Genomic DNA, 24,528 nt, shown 5'->3' with positions numbered 1-24,528 from the left:
TTATAGTATTAAAAGAAATGACCAGGCACCACTAGTGGCACTTGTCTGTAATTCCAGTGATTCGTGAGGCAGAGGCAGGAGGATTGCAAGTTTGAGGCCGATGTCAGCAATTTAGTGAGACCCTGTCTCAGAATAAAAATTACAAAGAGCTGGGGATGTGACTCAGTTGCAAATGACCCCTGTGTTCAATTCCTACTTAAATTTGAGAGAATGTGGTTCTGTGATTCCCTTTGTATAATATTCAAGAAAAGGCAAAACTAACTGATTGTTTATGCATGTTCATATATGTGTTAAAATACATAGAAGAGAAGGAAAATGATTACCAGAAAAACTCAGGGTAAGGGTTACCTGTGAGGGAAGGGATGAGGTTGTGATTGGGGAGAGATACTTGGCAGGGCAAAAGTAAAATTGATCCTGATAACCAAGGGACTTTGGGCAGATGTCTCTTTCTTTGACAGTTAGCTGGACTAATACAACCACCTTATGAAAATCATAAGGATTGCAGTAAACTTTATAAAACACTTGACTCAGTGTCTTACTCATAGTAAACATTATGTGTAATATTTTCCTTATTTTGTTGTGTTTCAGTATGCCTTGAAACAGATGGTACAGGCTTTTGGTAGGGAGGATAAAGTTTAAAAAAAAAAAAGGCAAGGAGATTGGAACAAGAAGAAAAACTAGAAATGAGAAGGACAAGGAAACTACATTTGGATGCTATTGCCACTTTGTGTCACATGCCTTGTTAGTTGGGCATGTTATTTTATTTAATCTTTAAAATAAATTGAAGACCAGATTCAGTTATAACAGCTAATGTTTATCTTTAGGCTTAGATGTCACTGTCACTATTTTACATCAGATGGGTTAGGTAACTTTTCCAAGGGTTAACATCTAATAAGTGTTAGAGCTGGGATTTGAACCAAGTTTTTTTTTTTTTTTTTTCCACTCTGCTGTTGTTAATGATTAAATCTGACTTGTAAGATACCAGAAAATGCCTATGAGTCTATATTCAATGTATATGCAAATACTCTAGAAGTTGTTAACTGATATAGTCTCTTGGAAAACTGTATTGAAGAACAGCAGATAAAATGATTTTAGAAAGGGGGCCCATCTTCTGTGGTTGTGCAACAGAATCTGGTTAAGAGCATCCAGTTTTACTCCAGGCCTTTGGGGTAGTTATAATCCAGCAGTGTCTGCATTGAACTTGGATTATGGGAAGTTATTTGGAATCTCAATTTCAGTGAACTCAAGATTACAGGCCAAAAAATTACATGGTTGCTGAATATTACATCTCATGTTAGTTTTTTATATGTTCACTGCCTTTGATGTTTTATTGTGGTAAGCCCAGGTTTGAGAGTTGGCATTCAGATTTACAGTGTATTCAAGAATTAAAAGAATCCCACCATCAAAGGTTGCTTTTACACCAGATATTGAAGATATGTATACTTTGGATATTGACTTCTTTCCAGCTGTGTGTGTTCTTGTATCATTACTATTTGTTAATAACCATTTATGTAACCCTTGATTTTATTTCTTTCTTTTTTTTTTTTTTACGGTGCTGGGGATTGAACTCAGGGCCTTGTGCTTGCAAGGTGAGCACTCTACCAACTGAGCTATCTCCCCAGCCCAACCCTTGATTTTAAATTTATTTATTTAAACAATTTTTAGATGTCGATAGACCTTTATTTTATTCACTTATTTATATGGTGCTGAGAATCGCCCCCAGTACCTCACACTTACCAGACAAGCACTCTACCCTTGAGCTACAACCCCAGCCCCTTAAATTTATTTTTAACAGGCCTATTTCAGTTCAGAAAGTTTGATTAGTATTATTTTCAGTTTTAGCATAAACATATAGTTAAGTGACTTAAGAACCATTTAGAGAGGTTGTAGTGATGATTTATATTCCTAATGATTTGATAGTGCTAATAGTAATCCCCAGTCTAATTTTTCTAGACTTTTATTTTGCTTTTTACCGCTAAGTTTTTAAAATGGACTACTTTTATGTTGCTTCATTTTTACTTAAGAAATGAGATATAAACTGTTTATTATAGTTTGTTTTAAAATTTTAAGAATCTAGAGTAAGCTGAAAGCCTAGCTTTTTTGGGACTGTGTTAGATTCTGGAAACTAGTTGAGAGACCTTTTAATAGGGAATTATTGAGCTTTTAAAAAAGTTCTCTTCTTTATATTATTTTAAGTTTATTTTCTACAAGGAACATGGTGATTATGTTCTTCTACAGTTGAAATATTGATGGACTACTAAAAAAGAATTCCTTTTCCATTTCTATTTGGGTGGGAAAAAATCCTCTCTGCCACTTAGGTATAGAAACGCCCCAATCCTGCTTTCTGCCTCACTGTTTTATTTTTCTTAGGTTTATGTGGTTGCATTCAGCATTTTCCTTTTTGGATTTAAAAAAATTTAAAGATTTTCTCAGTGAGGGTTTCCATTGTTTGCCTAAGAGTAGAGCTATTTTTATGCTGGAGGCTGGGAATACCCTCTTCAGAGCTGTCCATTCAAACAGTGTTGGAGAGCAGGGGCTTTACTGCCAGGTGGAAGTTCCCTTTCCTAGTGATCCTATGTCATTCCTCTGTGTGTGGAAGCCTCATGGGGCACCATCTATGCACATCTAAGTAGATTGGTAGGAGACCTGATAAAGTTTATGAGGAGAGGGAAGAAAATTGGAGGACTTTGTTTTTATTAACTGGATGGGTAACCAGTAAATTGTTTATTTTTCTTACCTCTGGGAGTATTAGTGTATGAACTGCCAAGTTCTGTCCCTCTATTCTCTGCTGCCCCATTTTTTAAGTTAAAAATGCTAACACAGAAAAATGGAAAGAACAGCTGCCTAGATTCAATAATTAATAATTAAAATTTGCCATGCTTGTTGTAACTATACACATTTCTCCCTCTGTATGGCAAGGTTTTTTTTTTTTTTGTTTGAGAAAATCAGTTTTGGTGTCATTTAGGTTTTTTAACATTCTTACTAAAATATAGAATATTTTGCCTTCTGAGTCATAAGATGAACCAGTTTTATTTCTGATACGAACATTGATCATAATACAAACATACTCATATAATCAGAGCCTCTTTAGCAACTTGGGAAGTACAGTTAAAATCAAGAAGTAGGAAACTAATGGGGTGCATGCCTGTAATCCCAGTGGATCAGGAGACTGAGGCAGGAGGATCATGAGTTCAAAGCCAGCCTCAGAAACTTAGTTCCTAAGTAACTCAGTGAGACCTTGTCTCTAAATAGAATACAGAAAAGGGCTGAGGATGTGGCTCAGTGATTGTGCCCCTTAACCACTATGGTACAAACCCCAGTACCAAAAACACACAAAACAAAACAAAACAAAACAAAACAAAACAAAACAAAACGAAAAACCACAAAGAAGTAGGAAACTGATATTGATACATATTCAACTAAAGAGTTGTCAAGAACCCCATTATCTCTCAGCTGTGCCCCAACAAACCCATCCTATCCTAGTCTGTCTCCTCATCTTCACCAAGTATTTCCTGGGTTGGAGATGAAGCAGGAAGAGGAAGGGTAGAAAGTAACTAGCATTTATTTCTTGTAGCTAGATGTATCATATATATTAGCTCATTTAATCATAACAATTTCATGATAATAAGAAATACTAATAGTCCTGTTAAGCAGGTATGAAGTCGAAGTGTGTCAAATATACATATTTGAATTTTAAAAAGTCTATTTCTTATTTTCTGCTCACTATGATGATAGTACATTTGAATTAGAAGTCTCCAGTGAAAAATAATACTTTTACTATTTTATAGTTGAATAGGTATTACATGATTGACAGTCTGGGAAGGACCTGTCAATATTGCTTGTTAGAAGAGAGTTGATAAAAGTCTTAGTTCCTATGAGATTTTGGGGGACTTGATAGTGCTGAATGCAGAAGATGTAGTTATGGTTTATGCTTTTGCTCATTCTAATAAAGAAACAGTGGAAAATTACAGAGTAAGCAGCCTAAATACAACTGAATATTACCACATCAGCTGTCTCAGAGGAGATAGTGCCAAACATGGCACCACACCCAGAATCATCCTGGCACAGCCCATGAAAGAACCTAAATCAAGAATTCAGTGGGGGAGGTTGTGACTCATTCCAGAATCCTGGAGAAAATGCTGACATGAGGATCTAAGGAGAAAATAAAAGCAAAGAGGGGATAATAACTTGCCCTGGGTTCTGCCAGTGGTAGCACCAGGAAAATGGGAGATTTCTTGAAATTCTTGAAGGACATGTACTGTTAAGAATCCCCAGTTCTAGAATGTTGCTAGTTGAAATGTTAATGCTATGTAGTTTGCTGAAGTCATGTACTGGCTAAATGAGTAGGCTTCACATTCAACCTCACACCTGTCTGCACTAAGGTATTTTTAATAATATTGACAATTAATCTCTGTTGAGTACGTACTTTGTGCAAGGCCCTGTTCTATGCAGTTTTACGCATTCACTCATTGGATGCAACAACCCTGTGAGGCAGATGAGGGAACAGATCAGAGAGGTTCAATAATATAGGGATCGAGGTCATGTCCAGGCAAAAGAACTGGAATTTGAACCTGGGGAGTCTTTGTACTATATCAAAATCATCAAGCTATATCAGATTAAAGCACTTTGTTTTTTAATAAATTATCTAATCAAAGTCATGCCTGATTAGTAAAAATGTGAATAGTAGGTATTAAAATTGTCATTTACTCAGGTCTTTCTTATGTACTCAGATGCTTACATGGGTTGTTCTTTTAGTCTGTTGAATGTGTAGAGTGTCATGTCTCCGAAATTAGACCAGTTAACTCTTCTTTGATTTTTCTTTTTTTGTTGCTGGAAATTGAACTCAGAGGTGCTTAACCACTGAGCCACATCCCCAGCCCATTCCATTTTTTAATTTTGAGACAGGGTCTCACTAAGTTGCTTAAGGTCTTGCTAAGTTGCTGAGGTTGGTCTTGAACTTGGGACCCTCGGCCTCTGTCTCCTGAGTTGCTGGGTTTCCAGGTGTGTGCCACTGTGCCTGGCTCTTTCTTGGTCCTAACCAGAACCTTCTTGAAGTATGCTCTGTGTATAAAAGTAAGTTACTGGAGATGTAGTGCAGTGGTGGAGTGCTTGCCTAGCATGCATAAGGGCCTAGGTTTGATCCCCAACACTGCAAACACCAAAAATTATAATACTCTTAAACTCTTCTTAATGCTTTATCTTATGATAACGGGGGTTGCGGAAGGGAGGAAGAAAGGAAGGTGAGGACAGCTCTAAATATTGAGGTCATTTTAAAACATTTTCTGACTTGAATTTATAGTCACTACTAGTTGAGAGACTCACTTTCTAATAACGTGGTACATTTCATGTTCCGTGGTTTCGACCTACAGTTCATAGATTCTTTGTGACCACATTGCTTCTCCAATCTATAGCTTTTTCTTCTAAATTCCTATACTTTATAAGCTAGACAATTTAGCATATAAATAAAAAGACTTATTTCAGTGTTGCTGTCATCTCCGGCTTCCTTTGTCATTAACCTAATTTTTCACTCTTAGTTTTCACTGAAGATAACCTCTCTTCTGGTGTTCCTGCTTTATTCTTTTCAATTTTTCCAACAAGTATATACTTAGTAAAATCTGTTACATGCGAGATGCTCTACTCAGCCCTCAGTGTTTCAGCAACCAACACTAGTATGGTGCTTGTCACGTGGAGTGTGTAGTCTGCCCATTTTCCATGCCACTGCCATGATTTAAAAAAAATCCATATCAGACTTTTCCTGGTTCTCTTTTCCCTACCTTATAGGCTCTTCATAGTCAGGTTGTTTACTGTTTATATGACTTTTCCAGTGAAACCATCTTCTTCTTAGAAGCAGAACATTTACTTATTTTCTTAATCCTGGTTTCCATAGTACTTTACAAAAATCTTTATCATAGTTTTAATAACATTATATTATAGTTGTTTGTATTAGTTACTGCTGATAGTTTGTGAGTTTCTTGAAAGTGATAGTATTTTATAATTCTTTTGTCCTTGGGAGAGAATATATTATCTGGATTTTAGGTACTTTATAAATGTTTGAATTATGATGTATTTTTAGTAGTAGCTATCGCTTCATCATGTATGTCTTGTTTTTTTTTAACTACTTGGTCACAAACTGCCATATAATGTCTTTGTATTCCTTTTGGCATCCATGTTGGTGTATAGGAAATGATATACCTGCAAATATTTACTGATTATTATTATTCTTTCATATCTTCTGCATTCTGGTTTCATTGTTTAATAAAGCATTTCTTATTTCCTTTTGTATTGTTAAGTGTTTTACTCATTTTAAAAAATCTAACATTTGACTTAAAGGGGTCTTATTTAATTTCACGCCTGTCTGAGACTATCTTACTGATTCTGTGGTTGATAAGGTGGCGCTTGCTCTCTTATTTTGTTTGGCTGTTAAAATACATTGCACTAAATTGTGGCTCACCTTCATAAATGTATTTGATTTCTTGATATGCATCATCAAGGTATATCATCTTTAAGTTCTGGCAGTATCTTAGGTTGTATCTCTTTATATTCATCTCTATTAAATTTTATTTAGTGTTATATTGTTTGTGTCTTTATAAGCCTCTTCAAACACACACACACACACACACACACACACACAAACAGAAACCAGTGGTACTTTAATTCATCTAACATGTATTAATTGAACCCTATCTTAAGTCACAGTACTAAGTCCTATGGAATATGAAAAGATAAATGATACTCTCTTTGTGCCAAGGAGGGTGAACTTGTTAATATAGGAAACACCAGTTCTATTCTCACAATTAAATAAAAAACTGAACAATGTTAAAAAAAATAAAAGATAAGAGTTCTTTGAGAGCTGATGAGAGGCAGAGACTTTGGAGACTGTTACATTTGAAATGAGTCTTGAGGGATGCGCTAAGATTTAGACTTGGAGAGGAGAGATGGGCATTCAAGTAGGAGGAAATAATAAGTAGTCAAGAAGATACATTTTGTAATATTAGGATTATCTATTCAAAATTTTATTTCTCCTCCCAGGAACATGTGATGAATGTATGTTCTTTCCCCTTGAAAGGTAGATGTGGTTGACCAGTGATGTATGAGCTGAATTGACATGAGTTACTTTCAAGTAGTGGTTATAAGAGTTCATGCACTTTCTGGGCACAGTGGCACATGCCTGTAATCCCAGACCCTTAAGAGGCTGAGGCAGGAAGATTGCAAGTTTGAGACCAGCTTTAGCAACTTAGTGAGACCCTGTCTCAAAATAAAGTATAAAGGGTTTGGGATTTAGCTCAGTGGGAAAGTATCCCTGTATTTAATCCCTAGTATCACCCCTGCCCCCACAAAATTCATTATATATTGTCTATGGCTGCTTTTGCACTGTAACAGTAAAGTTTTAATAATTGTGACAGAAACCATATGTCCCACAAAGCTGAAAATGTTTACCTTGGCTGTTCATAGAAGAAAATGTGCTGATTGGTTGCTTCTTAGATTGAGGACGTTATAGAGCAAGAGCAGAGCCCCCTGCCATCCCACAGTGGACTTGTATTAGTAGACTTCGCATTAGTATAATGAAATACCTGAGGTAACTAATGTACAAGAAAAAGTTTATTTATTTGGCTCACAGTTCTGGAGGTTCCAGTCCAAGATTGAGTGTTCCTCTTTTCTAGGCATCCGGCAAGGTCAGTGCATCATGGCAGGGATAGATGGTGGAGCAAACTGCTTACCTCATGTGCCAGGAAGCATAGAGACACAGAAGTTCCCTTCAAGGACATGCTCCCTGTGACCTAAGGACCTCCCACCATGCCCCACCTCTTCAAAGTCCAAAGAGGCTCCTCATAGCACCATTCTGGGGATTATGTCTTTAATACATGGACCTCTGGGGAACACTTATCCAAACTACAGCAGACATATTCCATCAGTCAAAAATTTTTTTTAGTTGATTTAAGCCTTGAAATCTTGAGGATGTTTATTACCAAACTACCTAGCTCATTTTCTTAAACCTTATGGAGGGGAGTGGTGTGAATAAAAGGTGGATAGGTTCATTTGGGTAATGTTGTGAATGTACTAGACTGTTAAACTCAGGAGTGTTAGATTTTATTTAGAATTGTCAGTATGGGTTCAGGACTTGGGTTGCCCTCCACCCCACCTCCTTATCCCAAGGAATAGAAGAGGAGCATGGTCAGAGCTTTATGATATAGAGTTTTATTTACCCATGGTTGGAAGTAGTAACTGAGACAGGAGTTTGATCATCTAAGCAAAAACAAAACTCCCTGCAAACCTAATCTGATAGATATAAATGGAGTTTTGTCGTTGTTTTAATCTGATAGGTTGGCTTAGTTCTTTGCCCTATTTAATTATTTAATGCTTATTAACTCAGATTTTCAGTAAAAAATAATGACTTATGCAAAAAGTCTGTTACACAGGTAAAGAAATAACATTTTAAAGAGTTGTGATAGCTGGGCACTCTTTATTTCTTTTTTTAGATAAAACAAACAAGTTATGTGCTGCCATCAACTGACTAAAATTTGGTGTTAGGTGACCTAACGTATTTTAAAGTGAAAAATAGTCACTTTATAATTAGGTTTTATTCCACTTCCTGTTACTTAATTTGTTAATGTATCTGTTCAAGGCAACTTTGTCAATGTGCCAAGTTATACAAATGCAACCGAGACTCTTATTTGACAGCTCTTCAAAGTATAGTATAGTATTTTAGGGACTGAGTCCTTCAGGTTTCCTAAAGTAACTTCATCCTACTTATGTTATTCTGAAGATATAGGAGGAACAAAATAGAGCAATAACAATAACAAAAAAATGCTGTGAAAAATTCTGGTATAATCAGGTTATTTTGTGAAGTAACAGAAGAACTGTTCATGTAATCCTGTTTTGTTCTAGTGAAATAAATGATTTATTGGTTTTTATTTTATTGGCAAAGGGCATTTAAGGAATTTAGAAAATTCATTATATTGTAGGCATGTTTTTATTGTTTGTTAAGTTATTACTCTTTTTCTCTTGGAGCGAGTATTTTAGTAATACAACATGTTACATACAGGTTATTTTTATTTATTTATTTTTTAAAAATATTTGTTTGTTTGTTTATTTATTTATTTATTTATTTATTTATTTATTTATTTATATGTAGTGCTGAGGATTGAACTCAGGGCCTCACACATGCCAGGTAAGTGCCTTACCACTGAGCTACAACCCCAGCCCCCCAGATTATTTTTTAACATCTAAATGATATTTAAAAAAAATTTTTTTTTGGTACTGGTATTTGAACTCAGTGATACTTTCACACAGAGCTATATCCCTTGTCCTTTTTATTTTTTATTTTGAGATAAGGTCTTGATAAATTGCTGAGGCTGACCTTGAACTTGTGATCCTCCTTCAGTCTCCTGAGTTGCTGGGATTGCAGGTGTGAGTCACTGTGCCCAGCTGCCTTTTTTCTGATTATGAAAATAATGCATGTTTATAAGTGACAACTCAACATGAATTAACTTAAAAAAATAAATTTTAACTTATTAGCGCAGGGTGAAGATAGTGTTAGGTTAAGACTGCAATGTGGTACTTTCACATTGACCAGAAATGTTTCTTTCTCAGATTTTTCTCTTTCCTCCCAGCTCTTACGTCTTCTCTCCTTTTGTTGTTTTTATCCTATCTTAAAAAATAGGCTTCATCTATTCAGCAGGGGACATAGATAATATTGACCACTCTAGGCTTCCATTATAAATACATCTCTGAGACCAGAGAGGAAAAGGGTTCCTTTTGGTTAGCTTTAGTTTTTAAAATCTTGGGGAAAAGAATTGGTTTCCCATCCCTTAGATAAGTATCTAATTCTTATGTCCTCAGGGACATGAGCTGTTATAATTGGCCACAAGTTGGACCCATGTTTACTTTTGTGGTTGGGTGTGGGTGGTCTTTTGCCAGAAAGAATTAGCATGTTGGACAGGATTTGACTCAAATTGTTGTTTTAATGGTATTGATGAGAATATGGCAATATTTAGGAGAACTTAAAATGGAGCAAAGCTTTTTGCATAAGTCATTATAGTCACTTATGTTTTAGTGTATTTACTTTTATTTTTTTCCCTCAGTGCTGGGAATTGGACTCAGGAACACTCTACCACTGAGTTATATCCCCACCTTCCTTTTTTTTTGCAGTGCTGGGGATTGGACCCAGGGCCTTGTGCTTGCTAGGCAAGCACTCTACCAACTGAGCTATATCCCAGCCTTCCCTACCCCTTTTTAATTTTTAGTTTGCACAGAGTCTGGCTAAGTTGCTGAGGCTGATCTCGAATTTGAGATCCTTAGGCTTTAGCTTTCAGACTAGCTGGGATTACAGGTGTCTGCAGTTGTGCCCAGTGGCAAATTTTTTTTTTTTTTTTTGGCACCACGGGTTGAACCCAGGGATTCCTAGCCACTGAGCCATGTACCTAACCTTTGTTTTTTATTTTGAGAAAGGGTCTTGCTAAGTTGCTTAGGGCCTTGCTAAATTGCTGAGGCTGGTTTTTGAACTTGAGATCCTTCTGCTGCAGCCTCCCAAGCTGCTGGGATTAAAAGGATATGTCACACTGCCTTGCCCTAGTGGTATTCTTAAAATATATATTTTTGTTTTGTTTTTTGGTATTTGGGGTTTGAATCCAGGGGTGCTTTACCACTGAGCTATTTCTCCCTCCCCCACTTTTTTAAAATTTTGAGACAGAGTCTCACTAAGTTTCCTAGGACCTCACTAAATTACTGAGGCTGGCATTGAACTTGCAATATTCCTGCTTCAGCTTGCTGAGTCACTAGGGTTACCATGTGCAGCCACAGGGCCCGGCCATTAAAATATTTTAGATATGTAAATGTACGTGTGTTCTGTGTAGTTGAAAACACATATGCCACATGGATGCATATAAAAATTTGTGTGTATATAACATGTATTTACAGTTTTACATATTTTGTATAAAGACAGCAATTTATGTGCAGTTATATAATATATAGTATATATCAATTTTTTGTACAGATAGTGAAATGGTTGAGTGTGGGATTCTTTGTTTATATATTAATACCTTAATCATGAATTTACTCATTAGCTTTGTAACTTGGGGTAAAGCATTTATCTTATCTGTGGCTTGGTTTCTTTGTATGTGAAATAAAATAAAGATAAAACTATTACCTTATATCATGGGCATGTTTTTTAAATTTTAAACGGGGATTAAACCCAGGGGTACGTTTTAACCACTGAATCACATCCCCAGCCTCCCCCTCCCCCTTTTTATATTTTTGGGCATGGTTTTGAGATTAAGTAATATAATAAATAAAAGCTGCTTGAAACGGTTTTTTTTTTAAATATCAGGGATTAAACACAGGAGTGTTTAACCACTGAGCCACATCTCCATTCTTTTTTATATTTTATTTAGACAGGGACTAGCTAAGTTGTTTAGGGTCTTGCTAAGTTACTGGGCTGGATTTGAACTGGCAATCTTTCTGCCTCAGCCTCCTGAGCTGCTGGGATTACAGGTGTGGGTTACCATGCCCAGCTAAAACATCTTAAGTAGTACGCATGAAATAAATATTAGTTAATATTATAAATATTATAATGTTTACATTGTACCATGTTTATGTACATTTTCTCTATATGTGTTGATGTTGATTATTATTTAGACAGGCTTGCTTTTGCATCCTACTGTTTGTTTACTGTATTATATGTTTGTGCTTCACCAGTTTTTAGAAAACTAACAAAACTAGATAATATATTTTGGAGCTCATTGGTGATCTTAACATTTATCTGAAACCTGGCATTTTGGGAAAAATCTTCCCTGAATATGATCACTTTTAACCCAAGGATGTTATGTCTTCAGAAGGAACGGGAGCATTCCTAATAGCAAATTGTAATCATGATTTACAGTTCTTGACTGGTGAGATTCATCTCCCCCTTTCCTGAATTGAAAGGATGATTGTTTGGCATAAATGATTACCAGACCTCCTTGTCAGTATATAAAATGGTAGTTTTTGGTAACTAGTGCAAGGCATGTTAGTTCCTACTTATTAGGGCACTGATGATTTGACTCTATTATAGATAGTACATTACTTAAAAAGGAATAGTATATGCACTAGATTTTGAGGACTAATTTTATGAACCTCTAAAATAAGAGATGATAAAGATACTCCTTATGCTATTTGTCTTTCATAATGGTCATCTCTTGATGAATTGCCCATTTTATCGTTACATAATGTCCTTTTTCTTTTACAACTGTTTTTGTCTTAAATTTATTTTGTCCAATTTTAACTGTATTTTGCTTTGTTCAGCTAATCTTTTGTTATTGTTTGTAAAGAACATCTTTTTCCATCTTTTTACTTTTAATCTACTTGTGTCTTTGGGTTTAAAATAAATCTCTTTTAGATAGCTTATAGTTGAATCATGTTGTTATTTTTAAAAATCCATTCTGTTAATCTCTGCCTTTTAATTGGAAAGTTTAGTCCATTTTCATTTTTTGTAATTGTTGATAAAGAAGAATGTGGTCTTGCCTTTTGCTGTTTGTTTTATGTCTTTTTTTTGTTGTTGTTCCTTGGTTTCTTCATTACTACCTTTTTTTGTGTTTATCTTTGTGTGTGTGCGTGTGTGTGTTTGAGACAGGGTCTTGCTCAGCCTTAGCCTCCTCAGTGGCTGGGGTTATAGGCATGTGCCACCCGTCTGAGGTACTTGTACTATATATTTTAAACTTACGTTCTTAGTGTTTGCCCTGGGAGTTTACAGTTAACATCTTAAATTATGACAACCTGATTCCAGTTAATTCTAAATTAGTTTCAGTAGTATATAAGTTGATTGCATTCAGGAATCCTAGCTCTCTTTACCTGGTAGTAATTAATATACTAGAGTGACATATTTTGGGGTGATATTTCCTGACCTCCCTTAATGACTAGCTTTGTTTAATCAGCAATTGAAGCATAATTGTTAAGAAGGAGCAAATTAGTTGACTATAAATGGAATGAAAGTTTGTGGATGAACTTTGAAACATAACAATAAAAAGGCATAGTCTAATTAAAAAAAATCTTTGCTTTTACACATGTCCATTCTGCTTTCTGTTGTTGTTATAAATTATATTATATATATATATGTTCATCAACATACATATGTAATATTTTATGCAGTTGTTTTTTAAATTGTATGGGAAATCCAGGCATGGTGGCACATGCCAGTAATCCCAGGGACTCTGGAGGCTGAGACAGAAAGATGGCAACTTTGAGGCCAGCCTGGGCAATTTAATGAGACCCTGTCTCAAAATAAAAAGGGAAAAGGCCTGGGGTACAGCTCAATAGTATAGTACCCTTGGGTTAAGTTCCCAGTAATGGGGGCAAAAATCATATGGGGAAAAAAGCGTTGTTACAAACCCCAAATTCATTGTACTGGCTTTTATATTTACCTATGTAGTTAACCTTTACCAATGTTCTTAATTGCCTGTGTGGATTTGAATTACTGTTTATAGTGTTTTTTTCCCTTTCAACCTGAAGGATGATCTTTATTTTTTTCTTATAGGGCAGGATTACTGGGAATATCTTTTCTGTTAATATCTTAATTTCATCTTCATTTTGAAGGATAGTTTTCTAGATAATGAATTCTTTCTGACTTTGAACAATATTATCTCACTATCTTCTGATCTTCATAATTTCTGATGAGAAATTAACTTAATCTTATTTAGGGTCTTTGATACACAATGGATTTTTTCTTCCTTGTTGCTTTCAAGATTCTGTATTTGTATTTGCCTTTTTTTTTTTTTTTTTTTAACAGTGATTATAATGTGCCTTGGTGTGGATGTTTTTGAGTATATTTCTACTTTGACTTTGTTGAATTTCTTGGATGTGTATATTCATGTCCTCCATCAGATTTGGGACAATCTTAGTCATTATTTCTTCAAATACTTTTTCTGCTCCTTTCTTTCTCCCTTCTTTCCTCTGGAACTTTTGTTATGTGTTTTTGGTATGCTTTGTGGTGTTTCATAAGTCTCCTAGGTTCTTTCATTTTTCTCCAATTTTTTTTCTTTCTGCTCCTCAGCCTGGTTAAACTCAGTTGACCTGTTGGCAAGTTAGCTGGTTATTTCTTCTAATTAAATCTGCTGTTGAAACCCTCTAGTGAAATTTTGTTTTAATTATTGTAGCTTTCAACTCATAATTTTCTATTTGTTTCCCTTTTATAATTTTTTATTTTTATGGCTGCTGTTAGCTCTTGGAGCATCTTTAAAATAGTTGATTAAAATCTTAATTTTCTAAGTCTACTGTCTTGATTTCTTCAGGGACAGTTTCTATTAATTTCTTTTAAAAATTAATATAATTTTTGTTTATGGATCATATTTTTTTTGTATGCCTTGTAATTTTTCTTTTTTTGTTTGAAAACCAGACATTTAGAATATTAAACTGTAGCAATTCTGGAGTTTAAATTCTTCACCCTCCCCAGGATTTGTTGCTACTTGTTATAGTTGTTGTTTGTTTAGCAGCTTATTTGTTTAGTCACTGGAGGGGGATCTGAGGAGCTCCTGGAGATGGGGACCTCAACTCAGGCTGAGTGGGGTTCTTTGCAGCAAAGGATTTAAGGATGCATCACATAGAGGCACAAAGAGAGATTTATTTAGGAAAACAAGAATTATGCACTTGAGGAGAAAGAAAATTCAGGCTATCTCCAGACTGAGAAGCAATACCCTGGTCTGCGGTTGTAATATTTATAGAAGGACAGTAGCTAGAGACGGAGCTAGAGATGGAGTCAGGTCAGTGTTACATACTTTTGGGCCAGTTTTCCTTTGCTTGCTCTTTGTCCTTGCATCATTCAGCTTTCTGTGGGTAAGGATGTGGGTTCCAGGACCTGGGCTAGGTTGCTCACAAGTTGCTTGTTTTGCATTCCAGTGTTTCACGTGCACTTATTTTTTGAGATTCAAGGTTTTCTTTTATCTCCGAATCCGTGTCAGTTTTTTTTGAATGAATTTGGTTAAGTCTGAAGTTTTTTATTCTGTGTGGCCACTGGAGCCTCTGTTCTGATAGTTTAGTGGTTAACTAATCAAGTAATGAAATTTAACTGTTTTTTTTTTCCCTGATTAATCATTCCCTTGGTCACTGCAAGCTTTTGATATCAAGAATTTGGAGATAGTTGATTCTGACTATTTTTTGCCTGTTTATCTGTTGGTTTTGTGGAGGGGTCGATTTTTGGAGTTTCTCATCTTGCCCTTGAGTTTTGAGAAATCACATTCTCTCATTGATCCAATTAATATTTATTGAATTCCTCCTGTGTTCCAGGCACTGCTAGGGCTTGAACATATGCAGTATTTGAAATACCGAGCTTCCTGGCAAATGCTGAAGGCAAGGGGAACAGAAAACTGACATTCACTAATGGCCATGACCATTCTTAAGTAGTATCTGACATGTTTTCATCAGAATTTCCTAATGATCAGAGAAGTAGGGCATCTTTATGTCTATAGATCTGTCTTATTTTCTCTGCTGTTAATTGGAAACTCCTAAACTCTGTCTTTTTTTCCCTATTTTTTAAAACACTACTGATCTGTATATGTCATGGATATTAATCTTATGTTAATTTTCAAAAACACATTTTCCCATTTTATCTTTTTGTTTTTTGACTTATTTCATGTTGCAAGTTCTTATGTTACTGAAAACTCTGTCCTTTTCCCTGATGCCAATCCAATAACCAGGACACAGTTTTGAGAAAAAAGAAAAAGAAGTTTCATTGCTTTGTTAGTAAAGGAGAAACATAAGGGACTTCTGTCCCAGAGGCTGTGCTTCTTCCCAACAGGAGGAATAGAGATTTTTAAAGAGGTGATTCAAAGACTACATTCTACCCATTCTCTGGGCGATAGTCATTTCTGAGATCTTCTGGTGCCATTCCCCAAAGTCTGAATTTCTTCATTCCCATGGTGGGTGTGTGCTCAAGGACAGGTAATTCTGCCTAGGTTGGGGCAGAAAGATAATCCTGTTTCCCCTGATATTACAAAGAGGTGGGGAGAGAGGAAGAGAAAGAAATATGTCCTTTTCAAAATAAGTTGCAGTGGTAGAGAAGGGAGAGCTAAGTGCATTTTTTACTTTATTATTGTGTTCTACAGAGTAACCAGTTTATTATTTGTACCACATTTATCAGTTTTATAGTTGCTGCCTATTTATATTTTCAGTGATATGGCCTGTTGCCCTCCTACAGATTGCCAGTACTTACAGATGTTCCTAATCAGGTTGGGTAATGATATTAACAAATGTGATGTTCTGATACTCTGCAAGGAAATATGTCAACATGAGAAAGATATGGAAAACCCACTGAACCAATTTTTTCAAATGATCAACCTGATATTATAAAATCATATAAATGATTCATTCAATGTGCAAAATAGACTAATGGATCACTGATATTGTTTCAGATTCTACATTGTAACTTCCCTTTAAGAAATAGAACTTGCTTCAGCTTTGAGAACACCGGCAGTTAGTTGGCCTCAGTGTGGATGGCCAGCAAATACCCAGACTGCTGGGATTCATACCCAAGAACAAATACTTGCTCAGGGTGGTAGTGGGAACAGGTGAGCCTGCTCAGCATGGCATTGTTAATTCAACAAGCAGTGGGAGCCTTCACCTTGAAAATTAAGAGGCACTGGGTTCGATCCTCAGCACCATGTTAAAAAAATAAACAAAACTAAAGGTTAAAAAAAAAAAAAAAGAAAAATAGTGAGTAAAGGGCAACTGGAAATTTGGAGAGGGAGTATATTTGTTTCTTAGTGTTTATTAAGTACTTTTGATACAATGTATACTTTTAAGCTTTATAACCTTTTTTTTTTAATTGCACATCACTCCTTTATTATACTGATCTGGACAAAGATTTATTACAGTTATGCTTACAATGAGTATTGGGCCTGTGTGGCAGGGCCAAGCAACTACAACATGACTCAGAAATCAAACACAGTGAAAGACACACTTGGGACATGATCAAGAGGCATTTCACTGCCACAAAACAAGGCAGAGGAGGGATTCTCTCAGACACATAGTGAGATACACACCTATACCTTACAGGCCAAGGAACTTGTCCCATATTGGTGTGAAGAATGGCTTATTTTGTGGTGACCACATGTGGGACTAACCACCACTAGAAACCCCAGAGGGCTTTGTTTAGTGTGTGTGTGTGTGTGTGTGTGTGTGTGTGTGTGTATATATATATATATATATATATATATATATATATATATATAAAATTATTTATTTTTCTTTTTGTGAAAGTAAATGTAACAAACAATTCAGAGTTGATCCCAACCTTCTGGAGCCAGCTCCTCTGGGGTCAGGGGGGAAATAGTTGTTTTGCTTAAATCACCATGCAGGTTACATTCATATTCCATTGGAATGACTAGAGCCTCCTGTCGCCCCCTTCCCCAGACAGTGACCAGACTACAGAAGAGTGCAGAACTGGCTCTTGGAAACACAAACAGGCTCTCTTCTCTGGCTTCTTCTCATTGGTCATGCCTTGGCACAGTTCCTCCCTATCCCCTTCTCAAGCAATCACTTAAAACAACAACAACAACAAAAAACAGAACTACTACCTCAACTTTTCTGGATACAAGGAGGCTTCCCTGGGTTTGGACTGAGAACCTATGCCCCAGAGGTGCTATTCTGACTAGAATCTACAGAGGGAGTGGGTGCAGGAGACAAAATGCTAAAATTAAAATGGGAACTACTGGTCCCCATCTGCAGCTACAACTTAAGATGCCTACAGATGTGGTCGTGTGCAGGAGAGAGGTGCAAAGGAATGGATAGGCAGGGTGTTCCTTAGTACGATAATTTGCTATTTGCCTTTATTTCTTCACCTTGCCCTGTGCAGCCACAGCTTCCATTGCTTTACGAATGGTCTCTTCATTTCCCAGGAATTGCATGAGCTTGATGGGCTTCAAGTTATTGTCCAATTCATAGACAATGGGAATACCAGTTGGCAGGTTCAGCTCCATGATGGCCTCTTCAGAGAGACCCTCCAGATGCTTGACGATGCCCCGAAGGCTGTTGCCATGGGCTGCAATCAGAACCCGTTGCCTCTCCTTTATCTGGGGGATAATTTCTTCATTCCAGAAGGGCAGACCTCTGGCAGTGGTGCCCTTCAGACTCTCCCAGGAGGGCAGCTGATCCTCAGTAAGGCCTTCATACCTACGATCCTTACTGATATTGCTGTAGAAGGGGTGATCTGGCTCCATTGGAGGTGGCGGGACATGATAGGAGCGTCTCCATATCTTTACCTGGGCCTCCCCATGCTCAGCAGCAGTTTCTGCTTTATTGAGGCCAGTCAGACCCCCATAGTGTTGCTCATTGAGGCACCAAGTCCTCACCACTGGCAGCCACATCTGGTCAATTGCATCCAGCACTGTCCAGAGGGTTTGGATTGCTCTTTTCTGCACTGAGGTGAAGCAGATGTCAAACTCATAGCCAGCATCTCGCAGCGCCTGCCCGCTGCGCTTTGCTTCCTTGTGGCCTGCCAGACTCAGGTTGGCATCATACCAGCTGCTGAAGCGGTTCTCTGGGTTCCAGGCACTCTTGCCGTGCCAAGTCAGCACCAGCTTGTAGGCAGCCATGGCGGTGACGTCCTTTATAACCTTTTTATAAAGGTTGTTGCAGTAAAAATAATGCTCTCAGTTCTATGCATGTAAGATTAGCTATAAACAAATATCAATAAGAATGTACAAAAAATTAGAGAAAGATACATTTGATGGGTACATTTTTTATGATTGATCAGTAAACTAATATAAATCTTAGAGCACTTTTTTTTTGAAGAACCGTTTTGTAAGTTTTCTAGATGTGTTTATGTGTTGTGTAGTGGTATGAGAAATGACCTTGGACTACTTTGTAATTGTAGATTCCAAACAATAACATTGAAGATACGCTTAAAAAAAAAAAAAGAAGTGTACCTTGTTTTGAGATCATATCACTGTGTGTGTGTGTGTCTGAAAAGTCTTCGAAAATACTTTCTACTTTTTAAGTACATATGTGTGAAGCTGGGTTTTCTTCATCTGAACCCACACAGTTCCATGATTGGACACAGAAGCAGTTACAAAATCCAGATGTCTTCCTTTAAGCCAGTTATTAAAGAGACATGCACAAATAGAAAAACAGATTCTTCTGGGGTTTTTTTTGGAGGGGGAATTGGGGTAGATAGTTTTCATGAGATATAGTCTTTAACTTGTAGTGAGTTTATTGTTCATTTCAAAAGAAGTAATATTTTCAAATGTCTGTTTCAATTTTTTCTAGCTTTATTGACATTTTACTGACATTGTATACATTTAGGGCATATAAACAATTGATCTTGATATACCTGTTATTTTTTGATGTAGGCATATACAGTGAAATGATTACTACAATCAAATTAATTAACATATTCATATTCCCCCAGTTACCTTTTTTGTGGTAAGACCATTTAAGATCTCTCAGCAGATTTCAAATATATATTATAGTATGTTGGTATCCAGTATACCTTACAGCATAGGCATCAGGCTGTACATGTTCTTTTGTAGCTCTCTGAGTTTCTTTAGGGTGATTACTTTGCATCCAATCAGTTCATAGATCTCTGCTTTAAGTTTGCTTACTGATGATTGATTTTGTTCCTTTGAGTGTGTCATGGTTTTCCTGTTTATTTATAATCTTTGTTGCCTTACTTTGGTGGCTGTGTATTTGAAGAAGGAATTACTTCTTTCAGATTTTATAGGGAAAGTTAGTCAATATTCAGCCCATCAAGAGATTCTGGGCTGATAGCTAGCTGGCTGGTGTGCAGATGGCTTGCTGCTGGAGTCCTCCGTAGCTTGGTTTGGTTCCTTGATCAGCATTCAGATATGCCTGGCTCCTGGGTTCAGGATCAGTCCTGTGCCTGGGTCACTGGGTGTGGGCCTGGATCCTGGGCTTGTGTGACTAATGCCATCCTGTGCTATTATCTTTTGGGTTAGACCTAGAGCTGGAATCCATGGCAGCCAACCATGTGCTGAGGTAGGCATTGTTCCTGTGAGGTAGCTGACCTGGCTACCTGACTGAGACCGGTTGTGGTTGTCTGATACTGCATCTGATGGAGCCGGAGTCTGTTGGGGCAAGCCTTCTGGCTGGGTCCATACAGGCAGACCTGGTGTCTGGTTCTGAAGGGGCCATCCTGGCACCAGAGTCTATTGGAATTAATCTGGAGTCCGGGGCTTTGGGGGTAATATGAAACTGTCCTTTATACCCTCTTCAATGGATCCTTTCTTATTTCTTTGCTTCATGTTGGTACTGTAGCCTCTCACCTGGATTCTTTAGCTCTTGTTAAGGTATTTTTTGAGTGAATGGTTGTTCAGATTGATGAGTCTGGGAAAGGATGAGTGTCATCTTACTGATGTCATTCATTCTGTTTATTTTTAGTACAGTATGTATTGATATATATAATCCATATAAACAAAAGTTTTTTGGTGTTCTCAGTAACTTTTAATAGTGTGAAGTAATCCTTTGTCAAAAAAGTTAGAGAACTGCTAGTTTAGGTGAAAGGATACTGAAGAAACATGACAATAAAATGTGATATGTGATTCTGGACCAGATTTGCTCCAGGAGGAAATGACAGTGTCCTAAAGAACATCATTGGAACAATGGACAAAATTGAAATATGGATTGCAGCTCAGTGGTAGAGTGCTGGCCTATCACGTGTGAGGCACTGCCTAGGTTCAGTCCCCAGTTTTGCCCTGCCCCGCCAGGGACTGCAGATTAGATTGTGATTGTATCAAAGTAGATTTCTTGAATTTGGTAATCATATTGTGATTATGTAAGCAAAAGTACATGCTACTGCTTTAAGGGCACTTAAGGTAAGTGTGAAACCTACTTATGTTAGAAAAATAGACATATATACATTTATTTGGGAGGAGAATGAAAAGACATATGGCAAAAATGTCAAATTGAATTCTGTATAAGGAATGTATAGGTGTGCTCTGCACAATGTGAAATTATTTCAAAATAAAATTAAACAAATTATAAAGTAATGTAATGAGAATCTTCCAAGTAATTTTTACAAATTTATTAGTGACTGCTTTATTATGTTTGTGAATGACTGAAAGTTTTGAGTAATTGAAGACATCTGAGCTAAGTACCTTGGAGTTTTTACTGCTTTTCAAAGAACACTCTTTGGGCTCTGCTGCCCTCTAGTGACTTTTATGTTTATGTGCAAATTCATTCTGCAAGTGGTGTAACTTGGGAGTTTAGAGCACTGTAATGATAATCATCATCATTATCATAATAGTTATTGTTATTACTAGAGACAGGGTCCTGCTAAGTTATCTAGACTGTCCTTGGACTTGTGATTCTCCTGTTTTAGCTTTTTAAGTATTTGGGATTATAGATGTAATCATCAATTAAAAATAACTTAGTAAAATAGTTTTTTTTCAGTGGTAGTAGTGGCGAAGACACTACCATCAGTCACATGTGTTGCCTTTTTCAGTTTCTCTCTTTGGTACTGGGGGATCAATCCTAGGACTTTACCTTGGATACAGCCATAGCTTGTCTCTGTTTTTTTCTTTTTTTGTAGTACTGGAGATTAAACTTGTGTACTCAATTACTGAGCTACATCCCCAGCCCTTTTAATTTTTGAGACAGATTCTCACTAAGTTGCTCAGGTGGGCCTCAAACTTGTGATCCTCCTACCTCAACTGGCCCCATTCATTGGGATTGTGGGCCTGTGCCACTGTTCCCAGACTTGGCCTTAATTTTTAAAGGACATTTTTTAAAATTCATGTTAGGATTCTAGGCCAACAGTGTTTTTTAGGACCTTAAAGTATCATTCAGTTGTCCTTTGACGTATCTTCTTTGGTCTTACTGTTGTTCTTTGAAGGTAATGTGATTTTCCTTGTGACCATTTGTAATGTTTTCCCCTTATTTTTAGTTTTCAGCAGTTTTATTGTGATGTGCTTTGGTGTTATTTTCTTTGCATTCCTCCTGCTTGGAGTTTTTAGGAGTTGATGTTTTTCATTATTTTGGGGGAAATACGTGGCTATGGTATCTTTTAGTATTACTTATATCCCATTACCCAAGATGAAACCTTTCAGAGGAGTCACAAATTCAAAACTATTTCCATAATATCACTAAGATGACATTTGCTCTTTTTATTTGTATTTGCACAAGTTTCCCAGAGGAAACTGAGTTTCCTAGAGGTCGTATGACATGTAAAGATACTATCTTAATGGTGAATGTAGTTTATGCGTGTATATTCTTTATTTTATTTTAGAAAAATTAAAGCTGATTTTTATTTTATCATCAACAGTCATTCTTTAAACACGAACCTGCATATGTAATATTCTCAGTTAACTCAGTTAACATTAGTTAATAAAAGTTAAACACACAACATACATCCTTTAAAAACTGTCAAAATGCAAGCTTAAAACTCTAAGAAAACTTTTTAAAAATTTGTTTTTGTAGTTGTAGATGGACAACATGCCTTTATTTTATTTATTTTTTTATATGTGCTAAGGATTGAACCTAGTGCGTCACACATGCTAAGCAAGCACTCTGCCACTGAGCTCCAGCCCGTAAACTTAAAATGTTAAACGAAAGTCTTAACTAATTAAAAAAAAGTTTCGTGTTGGGTACCATTTGTACAACACAATTAATTTAAATATTTTCATTTTGGCTGCACATGAAAAAAGCAGCAGTAGAAAATAAAGTCATTGAAGGTTGTAAATAGCAGAGTAAGGGAGTTTGCCATGCAGGAGAAACAGTATTAAATAATAGTCTTAAAAAAAAAGTCAACATTTAAAACTGTTTAGTTCAAGTCACAGAATTTTTCTCAGTAGAGAACCCAATGCAGTACATGATAGCTGCCTTAGCTGGCCTGTTTAAAAGGACGACATCCCCTCAGAGTATAACTTCACCGATTTTGGCACAGAAAAGAAGTCTTAAGAACAAGAACATGATTAAAAAAGAGGGAAGAGGAACCAAGGAAAGAAATAAAAGTAAGAATAAATGAGATAATAATTATAATCACTAAAAAACTGCATTCTCAATCATTGCAGAATACTGTCTTCTGTTTGCTTGTGTATTCTTATGTTTACATTTTGTTCGGTTTTAATTTCTTTTCTCTTTCTTTTGTACTGAGGATTGATCCTAGGGGTGCTTAATCACTGAGCATACTCCAGCCCTTTTTATTTTATTTTTTTTTAAGATACGATCTCACTAGATTGCTTATGGCTTAGCTCAGCTGCCAAGGCTTGTCTTGAACTTGCAATCCTCCTTCCTCAGCCTCCTGTGTTGCTGGTATTACAGGCATGCACCACTGCGCTTGACTTTCAATTTTAATTTCTATATGGCAAATATCAATAAATGACAACATATATAAAAGTTCTGGGGAAACCCAATATTTTTAAGAATGTAAAAATATCATTGGGCTAAAAAGCTTGAGAACTGGTTGATTAGGTCTCTTAACTATATATCCCCAGTGTTTCATGTTTCTTATATTCTTCTGTATCTTATATCTTTTCCCCTTTTCTTGTGATTTGATATGAACATTTTGTGTTCATTTATTTTCACTTTTCTTGGTGGTAAATTATCAAATGGAGTTCTTAATTTAAAAATTTAATAAATTGTATTTTTCAGTTCTGAATTTTCTTCTCAGTTTTTAATAAACATAAGTTGTAAGAGTCTGGTCGGTTCTCCATTGTACAATCTATTTTGACTGTCATCTCCTATTTTTTCTTGTTCTATCAATTATAACCATTTAAAAATCTCTGTCTGATAAGTTTAGTATCTGTGTTATCTGTGAATCTTTATTTTTTAGTGATCTGATCCTTTCTTGGTATGCCTGGTAATTTTGTATTGAATAGATGAAAAAATCAAAGGTTCTGAATGATATTTTCCTTCTAAAGAAAAGGTTTACCTCTTTGTTGATAAGGCAGATGGTATGACAGTGATCTTAATACAGTGAGGACTGAGCTGGTAAATCTAGGTTTTGGTTTTGGCAAGGCTGTGACTGTCTCTGGTGCTTTTCTACCTCACGGCGTCATCTTCTAGACATTTCCTCAGAGTCTGGGCTTTAGGGCCCCTTTCCCCAGCTGGATCCTGGATCTATTTTTTGTTTCCTCTTTGAGGACTCCCTAAAACTGTTTTGTTTCTCTGGGCTATTTGCTTTTCTTTTTAGTTTGTAGTTTAGTAATTTGGCAAATGTGAGAATCATGAGTGTTTGGGTTTTTTTTCTCTATTTTTCTTTGGCAGGATTCTAATTTCTCTGTTTCTGCACTGGGAATTGAACCCAGGGTCTCATGCATGTTAGGTAAGCGCTGTACTACTGAGTTATACAGTATGTCCTTCTAGTTTCTTAAGTCTCTAATTTGAATTACTCGAATTCTATAAAACTTTCAAAAGCTGATTTCTCTGCTTTTTTAGAGTCATGGTCTTCCACTTGGTCACTTTGCTGGGAAATTTGTTTTTTTTTTTTTTTTTTTTCCAGTGGTAGGAATTGAACCCAGGGCCTTCTGCTTATGAGGCAAACTCTCTACCTACTGAGCTACATCCCCAGCCCTTTGCTGGGAATTTCAGTCTCTTGTGTGTAGATTT

The 24,528-nt window shown here is 36.4% G+C and overlaps 2 protein-coding genes across 5 annotated transcripts in view; one reads left to right on the top strand and one right to left on the bottom strand.

Moving 5' to 3' along the window:
• The window catches only part of Exoc6b (exocyst complex component 6B), a 579,628-nt gene that overhangs the window by 36,401 nt on the left and 518,699 nt on the right, over nucleotides 1–24,528 (top strand). The gene's annotated exons all lie outside the window — the stretch shown is intronic.
• LOC124963588 (phosphoglycerate mutase 1-like) lies at nucleotides 17,793–18,557 on the bottom strand. The gene has a single exon (XM_047523343.1). It carries the CDS (start codon nucleotides 18,555–18,557, stop codon nucleotides 17,793–17,795), a length of 765 nt encoding a protein of 254 aa, XP_047379299.1.

The sequence above is a fragment of the Sciurus carolinensis genome, chromosome 13 (genome assembly GCF_902686445.1).
Source record: "Sciurus carolinensis chromosome 13, mSciCar1.2, whole genome shotgun sequence".
In the NCBI taxonomy this organism is placed as follows: domain Eukaryota; kingdom Metazoa; phylum Chordata; class Mammalia; order Rodentia; family Sciuridae; genus Sciurus; species Sciurus carolinensis.
Note: the sequence above shows the minus strand (reverse complement) of the source record. Positions and strands in the feature narration are given on the sequence as shown.

Excerpts from the sequence above, each read along its gene's own strand:
- LOC124963588 (XM_047523343.1), bottom strand. The coding sequence starts at position 18,557 with ATGGCTGCCTACAAGCTGGTGCTGACTTGGCACGGCAAGAGTGCCTGG.